The sequence below is a fragment of the Cottoperca gobio genome, chromosome 18 (genome assembly GCF_900634415.1).
Source record: "Cottoperca gobio chromosome 18, fCotGob3.1, whole genome shotgun sequence".
Classification (NCBI taxonomy): domain Eukaryota; kingdom Metazoa; phylum Chordata; class Actinopteri; order Perciformes; family Bovichtidae; genus Cottoperca; species Cottoperca gobio.
Genome location: NC_041372.1, coordinates 11633435 through 11647434, shown reverse-complemented (window position 1 = coordinate 11647434; position 14000 = coordinate 11633435). Strand labels below are relative to the sequence as shown.

General features: G+C 44.3%; 3 protein-coding genes across 4 annotated transcripts in view; 1 reads left to right on the top strand and 2 right to left on the bottom strand.

The window, feature by feature from the left end:
• The window catches only part of tesk1b (testis associated actin remodelling kinase 1b), an 11585-nt gene extending 6814 nt beyond the window's left edge, over nucleotides 1-4771 (bottom strand). Inside the window, exons 1-5 of the mRNA XM_029454539.1 lie at nucleotides 4631-4771; nucleotides 4258-4379; nucleotides 4119-4167; nucleotides 3834-3980; nucleotides 2885-2967 (exon numbers count right to left, since the gene is read on the bottom strand). Of these exons, the coding sequence (XP_029310399.1) occupies nucleotides 2885-2967; nucleotides 3834-3980; nucleotides 4119-4167; nucleotides 4258-4379; nucleotides 4631-4651 (422 nt within the window). The 5' untranslated portion in view covers nucleotides 4652-4771. The remainder of the gene's footprint in view (nucleotides 1-2884; nucleotides 2968-3833; nucleotides 3981-4118; nucleotides 4168-4257; nucleotides 4380-4630) is intronic.
• A 641-nt stretch (nucleotides 4772-5412) lies between these two features.
• Nucleotides 5413-10418, bottom strand: nelfa (negative elongation factor complex member A). The gene is made up of 4 exons (XM_029455378.1): nucleotides 10184-10418; nucleotides 8953-9124; nucleotides 8628-8756; nucleotides 5413-5492 (listed from the first exon to the last, which is right to left on the bottom strand). Exons 1-4 carry the CDS (start codon nucleotides 10391-10393, stop codon nucleotides 5413-5415), a joined length of 591 nt encoding a protein of 196 aa, XP_029311238.1. The 5' UTR covers nucleotides 10394-10418.
• Nucleotides 9721-13728, top strand: nicol1 (NELL2 interacting cell ontogeny regulator 1). Of its 2 annotated transcripts, none has more exons than XM_029454541.1 (4): nucleotides 9721-9895; nucleotides 11634-11766; nucleotides 12518-12606; nucleotides 12667-13728. In XM_029454541.1, exons 2-4 carry the CDS (start codon nucleotides 11655-11657, stop codon nucleotides 12754-12756), a joined length of 291 nt encoding a protein of 96 aa, XP_029310401.1. In that variant the 5' UTR covers nucleotides 9721-9895; nucleotides 11634-11654; the 3' UTR covers nucleotides 12757-13728. The 2 variants fall into 2 exon arrangements, with proteins under 2 accessions (XP_029310401.1, XP_029310402.1); XM_029454542.1 differs by lacking the exon at nucleotides 9721-9895 and adding an exon at nucleotides 10425-11416 and having other exon boundaries at nucleotides 12685-13728.
• Nucleotides 13729-14000: the final 272 nt, after the last annotated feature.

Sequence of the window (14000 nt, the reverse complement as noted above, 5' to 3'; positions counted from 1 at the left end):
AATCACTCATGTCTGTACAACAAATATAAACGCTACAGCCAGCAGTGGATTACAATAGTTTAGCACAAAGACTGCAAACAGGGGAAACGTGTAGATCCGTCCAAAGGTAACAAAATCCACCAACCGGCACCTCTAATAGCTCACTAATTAACCCTTTATATCTCGTTTGTTTAGTCGTTACACAAACTGACGTGTATACATGTCCGGTTGTGGCTATTCCTTTAAACCTTTAACAAATAGTGTAATTTAAGTACAAAGTTAAGAACCTTATTAAAATGTGTGAGTTGAAACCCTCTGAAATACATTGATCAGCATGTGATCACATGATGTATGGAGGGGGGGGGGGGGAGAAAGGTACATGAAACCCCTGATAAATTCCCTAAGAGAGTAAGAAAGATGAGAAACGCCCCCCCTGGAGTCTGTTGTCACTTTATTTTCTTCCCTTCTTTGGAAAAAGGATGAAAAAGCGATGAAATCTACCAGAAGGCTCCAAACTGAACTTGACAGCATTGAGAACTCATTTTCACCTCTACGATGACTCGTCATTATTTGTCACAAACCATGATTCTGTTCTGAAAGGTAGAAGATAAGCTGCAAATGTGACAATCATACAGAAAAATACAGACGGCTCCTCTTTTCTTCTCGACATGCTTGTACCTCCGAGTACAAATGTTGAAAGGTGCCTGCAGTGAGAATAATTCCTCCGCTCACCCCTCCTGACCACAGCATCATTCAGGAGTCAGAGGAGACTTAAAAACTGAAACAATAAAAGGATAAAAGGGAAACAACCAAACAAAAAGTACAGAAACATTCTTCAAAGAGTCCTGCATTTTGGCGGTGCAGGAAAAGGGGAGGCCCTTTCTCTCCTTGGTGACCTCTAACCCGCCCGAGATTTGGCCCAAATGTGTATGCAAATACTTGTAAGTATGTAAACATTTTTTTTTTTTTTATTGAAGTGAATAAGAAATTCTGGGTGTGTGTGTGATTCTGAGCCAGTCCTCAGGAGGTATTGGTGATGGGTTTGTATTTCTTGAGGCGGGTCCACTGTCCTGTGGAGTAGTTCATTTCGAAGACTGTGTCCACCAGCATGGTGGTGCTGCCGGTGCCGTCGGCTTTGGGCAGGACCTCTGTGTGTTCGCTCAGCTTGATCTGGATGATGTCCCCCTGCTCCGGGCACGGGTTCTCTGCAAGACAGACGGAAGGAAGCAGACCGGTGACTATTGGCTCTAACCGGTTAATAAATAAATCAACAGCAGCAGTTTCTTCAAATCACTTTTCATGCTAAAATGTGTGCGTGCACATTTTAACCATGTGCGTCCGTCACTGTGAGAAAGATGACATCAGGCGTACTGAAGGCAGATCATTTGCTCTAATTAGAAACTGTTTGTTAAAATGACTCCTGTACCTCTGGATCCAGCCATGAAGCCCAGGATGAGCGCCTTCTCTGGTCTGGTGACCTTGTTGGCCGTCTTGAACATCTCCTGGGCGGCGTACATCTGGTCTCTCTGAGGAGCAGAAACGGCATGAGGAGAACGCTGAGCGCTCAAATACACAGAACAAGAATACTGCTGAACAACGAGCCGCCGCTCTCCATCTCCAGCTTACCGTGAGTGACAGATTCTTTTTGGGCTGGGGCTGTGGTGGCGTAGGGGTCGGGGTCGGTGTCGGGGTGGGGGTCTGAGGTGTGCTGGGAGGCTGGGTGGGGGTCTCCGGCTGGGTGGCAGTCGCAGCCGGCGGGGGCCCGTTGATGGCGGGGGTGGAGACTGGCGTGCTGGGGGAAGTGGGGGTTGCGGGATTCGCCGTATTGCTCGCGTTGTACATAGGCGTCCTCTGTTTGTACTGGCCTGGTAAGGTGGCGGTGGCGCCAGCGCCCGCTGTTGCCGACTCCTCTGGTTGGCGAGCCGACTGCAGCGTGTCCCGCCCCGAACCACCAGCATTCGCTTCAGAGGAGGTTGGTGAAGAAAAGACATTGTGAGATTGACATGCTCGGCCGATGCCTGCAGGGACGCTTCCTCCGCCTCCTTGAACTAACAAGTGTATGAAAGCACTTAGCCCCCTTTTTATTTGAGCCAACAATACAGCGCCATGTGGTCTCGTTTGTCTAACCTGGCTGAGCCTCGGAGCTGGGAATGTAAGAGGAGGAAGGAACCATGCTGGGTGTGGCCGGCAGGTAGCTGGTCGACGGCAGAGGATTCTCGTTCAACGCCCCCAGTTTCTGAAAAACAAAAACAGTATTTGTTACAATAGAGCCAAAGGAAAAAACTGAGTGGGACAGAGAGGAGGAGGGGTAATACTGAGTGATGGGGACATGTGGAGTAAAGTACCTGTGCAGAAACGAGGCCGGCAGCGTAGTCTGGTGTGGTGTTTTCCACCACCGCTGCTGCTGCCGCTTCTTCTTTGGCTGCTTTCTCTCCGGCCTCCGTTTCTACGGCAGAAGGAAACATTAATACATATACATGAGTGTGCCTCTGACAGACTGGCAATGCTTTTTATCAGTGTGATCAATTCACTGCCTGACTGACTGATCCATTTTGGAGAAGCAAATATTCATAAAGAAACAAAGTGGAATTTGAGGTCATGGAGTTTTATGGACGTTGAGGAGAAGTGATGTCACGTCGGAGATAAACTTGGGACATAGACACATGACATACAGTACATGCATACTATGGAAGAAACCCTGCCTGTGCTCTGGAGTGAGCAACGCGTCTCTTTCTGTGTGTGATTGTGTCTCATCTCGGAAAAGAGAAGCTGCCGGAGACATTTGTGAACACTTTGCTCAGACGGATATGGCACGAGGGAAGAATAAGACAAATGGAGAAGTGGGAGAATGTGCTTTATGGAGCGTGACTTCTCTACCCACAGAGTGTCGATCAACGGGACTGACCTGTAATCTGGGATTTTCTCCGCCAGGCCAAAGTCTCCCACCACGGCTGAGCACACGCGGCCCTCCCAGCGCACCAGGCAGTTCTGCACAGAGGGGTCATAGGTCACACACACATCACCATTACAGCTGTTGTATCATTGCTTTATAAAAGCTAAAAGGTTGCATGGTGCCTTTTTGTGGTTCAACAGTGATGTAAGATCTGCTCATGTTTCCACACTTAAAACAAAAACCTGCATCTATGAAAGGGATTATTTCACCATGTCACCACAGTGTCTGCTCAAATCGGATTTGCTAATAGCCAACAGTTTCCAGCATGTCAACATTTCCTTTGCAGACTTTGTAAATTGAGTGGCGACACTAAATCAATCCTCTTTGATCCATATAGAATGTAAAATAAGATTGCATCAGAATAATCTTTTTTCTCGGGCTTTGTTATTGATTAATGGCTTTATATGCTGTGGTGAGAACACGTTATCTGCATGCGTTACTTCGTTGTTATCAGTCTCTTTTATTTCACTCCTGTAAAATGTCAGAGCGCTACATCATGTTGCTTTTCACTGAAGCCTCCTTTCTTTCATGTCCATTCATAATTGCTACTGAAATGACGTGCAACATTTCCCACAGATCCCCGTTTGTTGACGTAGGCGTAAGATCTGTGACGCACCGGCAAAGCCTTTAACTCTGCACCAGAGCTTTTTACTGTTTCCAAAATCTACATTAAAAGCAAAGGATCATCAAATGTTTTGCGGCAACAAATCTCGTGTTTGAACAACATCTGTGTGTCGAGTTCTCTGGATGTTGTGGAACATCCATTATGTAAAGTAACTGTAGTTTCTAGTGCATGTATTTACACATGTGTTGCTACCTTAGGAGCGCAGTCCCTGATGTTCAGTGATGCGTGTGTGCTGTACGTGGCCACTGATGCGTGTGTGTGTGTGTGTGTTGTCACCTTGGAGGTGAGGTCCCTGTGGAAGATGCCCTTGCTGTGCAGGTACTGCAGTCCCCGGGCGACGTCCTGCGCCAGGTTTATCCGCACGCTCCACGACAGGTACATGTCGCTGCCCAACAGCTGCTCCAAGTTACCTCCGTTGATGTACTGGATCATCGGCGACAAAACACAGTTCGTCATCACACAAATCAAAAGAGTTCATTCTACTTTGAAATGAATGCCGCTTCCCAAATCCCCCTCATCCCGTGTTCACTGTTGAGCAGCTCAGTTACCATGGCGTCTTACCTCTGTGAGGGCGTGGAGCTGGCCCTCGTGGACACACACTCCTATAAACCTGGGAGGCAGAGAACAGAAACAACTCAAATATATTCCATGACAAGGGGAAGCTTTTGGAAAAAGGTTACACACAGAATGTTTCAGCTACCTGAGTATGTTGGGGTGCGATAGTCTGTTCATGAGCTGGACCTCCCTGAGCATGTTGGCTCTGTTGCTGGCCAGGATGTTCATCTTCAGAGCCATTATCTGTCCTGACACACGATGCTGCACCTGGACCACACGACGAGAGAAAACAAATCATTTCCAACATCGTCTGTGTAGAAGTGTACAAAGCCAAGGAAATGATGCAATGTCGCACCAGAACAAACACTTAGAAACAACTTAGAGTACACGTACAACACATGTCCTGCGAACCAGAACAGGCCTTCAGCGCGATATTTATGATAACTCATTATAAAAACATAAATCACATCTAAAGTATTGCAATGAAACTCCGACGTGGTGCCAAGTTATAGTTGCACCTGTTTTTGGAAACTGGCCATGAAACATTTTCTTCCATTTGTTTTGGCTGCTTCTGGGCCCCCGGCCTGCTGCTATGGCAATGGCTCCGTCTGGTATGGTAACCATGGTGACGCAGCATGCGTCCGCCCCCCCCCCCCTCCCTCTCAGGCTACATGTTAGTGCATATTTGCTTGGCAAGTAGTTTGACTTCCAAAAGAAATGCACACAAGCAGCAGACGAGCACGGAAAACTGTGGCAGAGTGTAGAGAGAAGAAGTCAGAGGTGTTTCTGAGAGTGTGTGTGTGTGTGTGTGTGTGTGAGTGTGTAATTACCAGTGTTAGTGAGGGGAGGCAGAGCGTTGGCATTATGCAACAACAACAAGGGATTACTGCGTTTTAGTTCTCCTCCTGTCCATCGATCTGCATCTGAACTGTTGGTGCGATCTCATGTTTTGAGTTTTAGTCGTGGAGCCAGACGTCTGTTAGTTTTAGGATCTGCAATCAGGCTTTTAATGCCACGACTGAAAACTAAATTTCCATGACGCTAATACTAAAGTTGAACCGGCATGGGAGGGTTTCAGGTTATGACTTCATTACTGACATGAGTGTGTAATGAAAGGGTGAGGGAGAGTGTGTGAAGGGTCAAAGTCTGAAGTCAGTGTTATACTGGCCTGGATCTCAGCTGGGCTCTGGATCAGAGCGGTGATGGAAAACAACCACAAAGCCTATTAGAGACCAGACCAGAGTGCAGCGACTAATGCTATTAAAACACACACACACACACACACACACACGCACACCGGTCAATGAGAGACAATCTCTGCTGCCGCACTAAATCCTTTCTCCACAGAGCCACTTGAGGACTTCAGCCGGTGGCAAAGTGCTGCACACATGCATGGATGCACACATGTAAATCACACATAAGTGTACAGTTGTTACTTCCTCTTGTGAAGAGGGCGTTTAAAAGCTGCAGCAGGGGTGCGAAGTATCTGCACGACTAATCTGTATACATTTACAACTTAGAGGATGAGGCAGACTCCTGTAAGCTGGTTGACGGAGCTCTGTAGACGATTAGGTGTCTTTATACACACACAGCTTCCTCCTGCTTCCATTAGCGCAGGTTTATCCGGCAGGACTGTGGGACCTCTGCATGGCTGTGGATTTACGTCACACTTTTCCCCCTGCATACGTCTGCCTTCTCACTTAGGTGAAGAAAGTCTTACATGCTCGTCTGGCATCCAACAGCCACACACTCCATGACTCATGTAGACAGGTTACAGTCCAAACATGAGCCAACTGCTGATGCAGCAGTCGTTGTAAACGCAACGCCGCTTCACCCAAACAACCTGTCATTAGTTAGAGCTGCGTCTGCCTGCAACTTGGGCAACATCTCAGGTGTGTGTACGTGTGTGTTTTTGCCATCTGAGAAGCTTATCCCTGCAAAGCCACCACAAGGTATGTGTGCCTTTCCCCCCCCCCCCCAAAAAAATTCTTTATGCCAACCACTTTACTGGTCATCTCCAAGGTCTCGCCACTGGAATGCCAATGTCCACGCCTATATCAAGATCACCCCATGATATGGAGCAATTACACACACACACACACACACACACACACACACACTCTTCCAGACACACCCTAAAGCTCTCCTTCAGAACACACTCGGCCTTGTAAAGTGCTGCAGTCAGCAGAGGAAAGGTTGCAGGCATCTTTTACTCTTGCTCCATGCAGCCAACATGTGCAGCGATGTCTGTCATTAGCCGGCGGCCCGACGGGACCGACTGATGCACAGCGAGGAGGAGGAGGAGGAGGAGGAAGAGGAGGAGGAGGAGGAGGAGGATGTTTTAGAGACTGCAGATGGAGGAGGATGCACACATTAAAAAGAGCTGCGATTTTAAAAGGGAAAACTCAGTCTGCAGAACAAATCACATGTTAGTGCAGAGGTGGAGTGTGACCACACACACACACACACACACACACACACACACACACACACACAGCTGAATGACCTTGCCTCTGGACACTGGGTCAACTCTAAAGGCCTCGTTTCCCTCGTGGATTTCAAGGTTACTTCACATCTTCTCAATGTTCTCATAACTGGAGGGTCTCCAAAATACATCATGACTACTTTAAAATCCTTTTCTTTTCACCGTAAGACTCTAAAACTAAATCTAAATCTAAAAGTACTGCACAGTCTCACTGGTCTGTGGCTACCCTTCAAAAAACAGAAATATCATCATCATTAAAAGTGCAAAATCTGCAGCATTTTCTTCCAGACTAAAGCAAAATTAGCCTGCGAATCAGCTTTTTAAGCCATCACAAGACAACAACAGGAACGCTTCAACCTATTTGACAAGTAGAGCTTTGAGCTGAAGTGTGAGTGAAAAGTCCCAGAGGGGGGGGGGGAAGTCCTCTCGTTCTGTATGTGCGTTGGACAATCGAGAAAATTAACTTAAAATCACAAAACAACTCGAGGCTTTCGCCGCCGCCTGAGGCTCTGCTCTCAGTTACAGCGTGAAGAAGCAAAGAAAAGTGTGAATGTGTGTGTGCGGGCACTGAGCCAAGCAGGGTCGATCAGTGAGCGAGCGAGCAGGGAGGTCCCCCCCCCCCCCCCTTTTGTGCGGTCAGAAACACAACCTGATCCGGGAGGCAAACAGTCCAGGTAGCAGACGAGCTGACACACAGCGGCTCACTGTCGCACAACAGCAACACTGGACCGACCGCGGTCTTTGGTAGAAAGTAGTAACAGGACACACCTTCTGGGAAGAGAAGGTCCTGCTGAATCTGAGTCTGAGTCTGTGATACCGACACACACACACACACACACACACACACACACGCATGCAAACACTGAGCCATTTGTTTACCTTCTTACAGGGGAGCGGCCTTCCTCGAGGTTTAGCTTCCACACTGCCAACATGTGGACGAGAGGAAACGCTCATTGTGCGTTGAGGTAAACACGCACTCTTCACATTAATTCATAAAACTGGTAAGGAGGGAGGGGGGGGGGGATCTGAAAACAGATAATTGTGCAAGTCTTGCTCAACCTTACTCTATTTTAATTCCCTAGTCCTAAATATGTTAAGCAACAAACATGGTGGTTTTAAGGAAGACGGGCACATCACATGTTCAGCACTTTCGTGTTTGTGCGGCTGTGCAAAACATAAACAAAGCTAAATACTTTTACAGGAGGTGGGGGGGGGGGGGGGGCAGCGGGGCAGGCCCCGACTGGAGCAGAGGGAGGAGAGGAACAATGAGAGAAAGGTGTTACACTAATGTTCAAGTCTGCACTGGCTCTCCCAAACCAACACCGCCATTCAATAGCAACATGGACACACACACACAGAGCCTCATAATCCGGAACACTGAACCTGATCACAGACGCACAGGTGACAGCTGATGATGGACGGGGGTTTGTGTTGGCATGTAACTTCTTTGTTATGTTTCCAGAGCAGACATTATTCCGGAAGCCAGGATTTTACTCAGAATTGGTCACATCCCAACACGTCCTGACGGGAGAGTCCCACAATCACTAACTGTGCCTCTCGTGCACACACGAGAAGTCGCAGCCGAAACTCATGACATGTGACAGATTATTCAGTTTTCTTCAGAAAGATCAACTAATTCCACTAATTATTTAAACACTGAAGACAGAAATTGTTGTTTTAAAAATATATTTTGATAAATAATAATTTAAGAAAATGTGCATTTTGACTATATTCTGGATTATTGTCTTTAAATACACCAAACAATCATATCAAGAAAATAATCCTCGTATTGATTGTTAATTAAATGAATCATTAGCTGCAGGTTATGACGATTTCCTCACACGTGTAAAACTAAAAACTTTAAAAAAGGCCCACTTTGTTGTCGTTGCTTTTATGAATTGCAGTTTAAACATTTCAACATTTGACAGAAAGCCAACGTGAGATAATACAGAACTTTTGTCCCGGGTGAAAAGTTACACACACACAACACGTACGTACACACATCGCAGCAGTGTTTGGCCAAAATGCACTCTTGGGTTTCCTCTTCAGCTGGAAATGTTTGACGGGGGGTGTAAGGGGTCCCACCAGAGTGGTTAACGCACTTTTGTTCAGGTACTGGCACTCCAGGGGAAGCATGGTAGACGCCTCGCACTCGCTCACTGGGTGGGGAGAGAAAGGCAAATCAGCTGTAAACATAGATTATTCCTTTTCAGAGTAATAGATCGGTAATGATGATGATGTTATATATATATATATACATATACACACACACACACACACACACACACACCTAACTAAGGATTCAGTGATCCGGTGGCAGTCGGCGAGGGGCCACGACAGACACACATTCCCTACCTTTCTCCCTCAGCTCTCCAAGAATATCCTGCACATTTGGATTCTGCTCCTCCAAGTCCAGATTGAGAGAGCCGGTCTCTGGGAAGGACTTGAGGATGTCTGCAACCATCAGCACCCAGGGCTCCGAATCCACTGTAGCCAGCTGGATTATCTCCGACAGAGCGTCCTTCATCTAAAGACAAGAGGAAGACGGTGTTAGTGAAACCACTTTAAGAAACAAAAGATGAGCGGCCTTACGCTGCCTGAGAGGTTCGTGATCTCGGGATGACTGGTTACTGTTAATTTGCAGATTAATCTTGAGGTTTTTTCAAATAGATCATTTGTTGAACAATATATATACAATTTGCTTATTTTGTCCGACCATCCGCCAGAAAACCAGCTTGTTTACACGACATGTAGCCAACAGTATAGTTCAGAGCGACTTACAGTATTTACAATTGAGACAACACCATCGGCTACAATTAAGGTGGAACTCTTCTAACAATCAAATCATCTCAGATCTTTAAATGCACACGGTATAACTGGGAATAATCAGAATGATTTTTCAACAATTTTTTCAAAAACCTTCATTTGCTGATTGGTGTTCTCCCACCAACACATTATATTTCAGACTAATAACTTCTCAGAGGAGAAACTTTTGCATTGTGTTGTCTGTTTCTAACACACTTTGTGAATATGCATGAACATGATGACGGATGTGTCACGTCTGAGGCAGCGAAACAAGTGATATGTCCGACTGGATGCTGGTACCGCCTCCAGCTCCGGCACTCGGCTCTCTTGTGCCCATCCCACCATAATGTCTGAACGAGAACAGCTAGGCTAATGTTTCCCGTTATCGCTGCTCAACCACTGCTGAAAAAAACGCAATTATAACGTAAAGTTAGTCGTGTAGCTAGCTAACTTTAACATACATTCGTTTAGAAGTTCTTCTCCCGGAACTGAGGTAAACAGAACCAGTCGCAGGAACAACCTTTACGTGTCAGTTAGTTAGCTAACGATATTAACCGTCGCCAATAATTAACGTTAGCGATAACAAGCTAACGCTAACTAGTTAATAGCGTGGTTAAACGTTTTACTTTCGGTTTTAAAACACCCACTGGAACAGCACTACTTTCATTTAGAACAACTAGCCGCGGATTAACCTAATTTCTTAGCTGTGTATTTAAGTTTAAGTTTAAGTTAGCTTACTTTACCTGTCAGGCTAACAGCTAGCTACCGCACAGCAACCCACCTCGTCAACGGTCCGCCGGGGAAGATGCAGCATCCCGAGCAGCAGTTTCAGCTTCACCGGCGGCGATAAACTCGAAAAGCACAGACGTATGTTGTCAATTACTGACACGGTGAGGAGAGAAGCGATGCTCGGGGGCGTCCAGAGCTCGTCCGTGGATCCCAATTTGTTGTGAAGCCACAGGCCGGTGTCGCTGTCCTTCATCGACGCCATCTTGGAAAAAGAAGTGTTTTGAGTTCGGGCATTTTAACGGGCGACCTAAGAAAACAGTCAGGACCCCGCCCACACCGGGATCATCTAACAACATAACCATAAACAAATCTAAAAGAAACACATATTTCACGTTACTATGGTCATTTATAACACATATTCCTCGCATTTATCTATTAAAAACATTCCAACTGTACTTTTTCAGTTAACGCAACAATACATGAAACAGCTAAATTAAAAAGTATTATTATTTATTAGTTTATTATATGTTTAATCAATACATTTATGAGGCAATATTTGCTAAAATAAATAAAAATAAATGAGAATATATATATATATAAATATTTTATATCTGCAAATAAGAATTAAATGTTTATGTTTACCTTTATTTAGTCTTGTTTTAGCTGTATTGTATTTCTGTGAATCACATTGAGAGGAACAAAAACAAGTTGTATGTGTACACAGTTACTTTAAAGCTTTATGGCCTCATCTAGACACTCTTGAAAAGACATTGCCTATACGTAGCAATGACAAAAAGGGAAAAGAACATTTAATTGTCTCAAAACAATAGTACAAACAGTAGTATTACAATATTTACATTGATCAAATATGTACACTGTAAATGCACAATGTAGTATTGTATTATATTATGATAGTACCCAGGTCCTTAACTCAAGTAAAAGTTGCAATATTGCATTTAAGTAATTATGTAGCATGGCTCAGAGTTACATTTTAGCCTACTTAATCTACAACATACACGTATTTTATACTTAAGTACAGTACTTGAGTAAATGTACCATTGATGATAATACATCCATGTACGTAAAGGGTATATAAATCTATAGTCGGTGTATTAATTGCAAGTTTGTCGAGGCTTTTATTCTGAATAATTTCACCGGAAGTCTTTTCTGCTCCCCAATGCAAATACTGGATGGGCCACACGCATGCGCACTCCCTTACTCTACATTAAACAGTCCTAGGTGGGCATTTTGCGCTGAGCTTGAAAATATCATCGACTGATTCACGGTAGGATAACATGCAGTGTGTTAAATAAACACTAATTCTTCTCTGTAGATTGTTGGTTTTAAATACATACAAATATTAACCGATGAAAACGGGACTATTTTCTCAACAAAGCCTCAGATTCTGTTATTTCATTGACTGACGGCCGTGTGGGACATTTTCCGTTGTTTTTTTTTTTTTTTACCACACACCTGAACATTTTATTTCAAACTCCAAAAAGGTAATTGATCACATCCTCACCATGGCGTCCAGTGGATATCTGCAGGCAGCGGTGCTCCTTCTGGCGGTGCAGCTCATCTGTCTCGGTGCAGCTGATGCGGATCAGGAGACTGGGACTGTCATCCCTGCTGAAAGTAGGTGGACATGCATATGAATATGGATTTTTCTGTCTGTTCAGCGTAGGTTTTTAAATGTTTGTTTGATATTTGTCTGCCACAGTGATGTTTTCATAGTCCCCCCACAGAGGTGTCTTGAATTGCAGGTACTTGGTGTGTATATCACAACATGAAAATGGGCCCGCACGCCTACTTTAAGACCCATTTTAGCTTCAAGGTTCAACAAATGTAGAAATTTAAAGGCAAATAGTTTTTAATAACTGAACATTATTTACTAATCTTAAAAAAAGAAAGATGTAAAAGTAGACCTCCCCAGTGAAAGCCAGATGAATACAATCAACAAACTAAATATTAATATAAAAGCAATAAAACACAACCTTCAATACTATCAGAGGTTTTACTACAACTTTACTTGGACTGGTGCACTACTAGCCTTTGGTGGCTAATATTAGCAGAGCTGCAACTTTTAATTATTTATATTATCGATTCATCTGATCTGGTCTATGAAACATCAGAAAATAGGGAAACATGTCTTAAAATGTCTTATTCTGTCAGTGGAAAACCCAAAAATGTTCTTTTTAATAAGATATAAATGAGAAGAAAGCAGGAAATCTCCATATTTGAGGCTGAAAACATTTTGTTTGTCATTTTTACATGACAAATTACTTAATAGTTGGTGTCTATTAGCTCTAGATGTTCCAAAGCGTAGGTAAATATTGCTGTGGAGCTGACTGACATCTCTTCGTTATATCTTTCCTCTTACCTTCAGGTCGCCCATGTGTGGACTGTCATGCATTTGAGTTCATGCAGCGAGCACTGCAAGATCTAAAGAAGACGGCGTTCAACCTTGATGCCAGGGTAGGTGACGTTCTCCTGTCGGATCAGAGGGCCTGTATTCACTTTCTTTTCTTATTTAAGTGTCTTTGTGCGTTGCAGACGGAGACGCTGGTGCTGAGGGCCGAGAGGAGGGCTCTGTGCGACTGTATGCCCACCAGCTCACTGCGCTGAGTGCACCTGAGGACGCTTCCCCCCCCCCCCCTGTCATCACACTGACCTCGACTCATGTACAGCGATTTTCATCTTAACTTATTCACGCAATAGGCACTTTATTTTCTTTTCTCTCATACCACTGTTGGGTGAAGCTTTGATTTGAAATCGTGCATCCGAAGGCATGTTATCGTTTTGTTTTGCCTTATTGGGGAGGACTTTTATATCACTGACGTTTTACATCGTGAAACACACGCCTGTTCGATTAGTTTGTTTTCATCGTCGTAGGATTTGGGTCAGTTCTCATCCGTCTCCGATGAAGCATACACTATCTTTTGTACTTTTTAGTATTTGACTGTATAATGTAGATACAGTAGAATGCGTTGACAAACTTACTCGTCCAATGTGTTGTATGAGATTAACGTTTACGACAATTTTACACATCAAACTGTAGCATCACGTGGAATTTATTTAACGGCTCAAAATACTTCAAAGATTCTAATTAATCTCTTTGCAGCCTGGCTTCTTTTGCAACAACTAGAAAAGGTTGGGTAACTTATTAAAGAAAGTTATATTTCTTTGTAATAACCATGAAGATTTATCAGCAGAAAGACATTTCTACCAGAAGTTAAAACAATATTTTGAAACCTTTTTGTTTTAGGTCTTGATTTAGCACAGCACTGTAGCATGACTTTACAGCACGTTTTGTTAACCTGCTGTTAATGTAGATTGTATGTATAGATTCTGTACATGTACACGGGTCTTCTCCGCCTGACAAAGGTGTATGCAAGAATAGTGACGAACGATATAGTATCATGAACTGCAATATCGACGGGGGAAGGGAGGACAGCTAGAGGAACGCTGGCTGCAGCAGGGGACATAGAGATAGTCTTATTGTTGCTTGTTCATGTACTTTGTTAACTTTATGTCACAAGACACCCCATTTATTGTCTTAATGTTGTACCTATCAATAAAAACAATGAATGATCTGTACTGCTTTGTATCATTTTCTCTGGCTGGAATATCTTTTCACAGATCACACTGATGATTAGGATTAAAGTAGCGCCGATCTGTCCTGGCATTAATGTCGACACAGCTTCATCCGTTTCTTTATTTTGGTCTCTGCTAGGTCTCGCAGCTCAGCTGTAGGTGTAGCACTGCGATGACTGTGTAACAAATGTTCTACATGGGCCTCTAGGGCTTCAACGAGCGATGGTTTCCATTACAGATACATCTGCCTGTTGTTTTCTTGATTTCTCCATTGT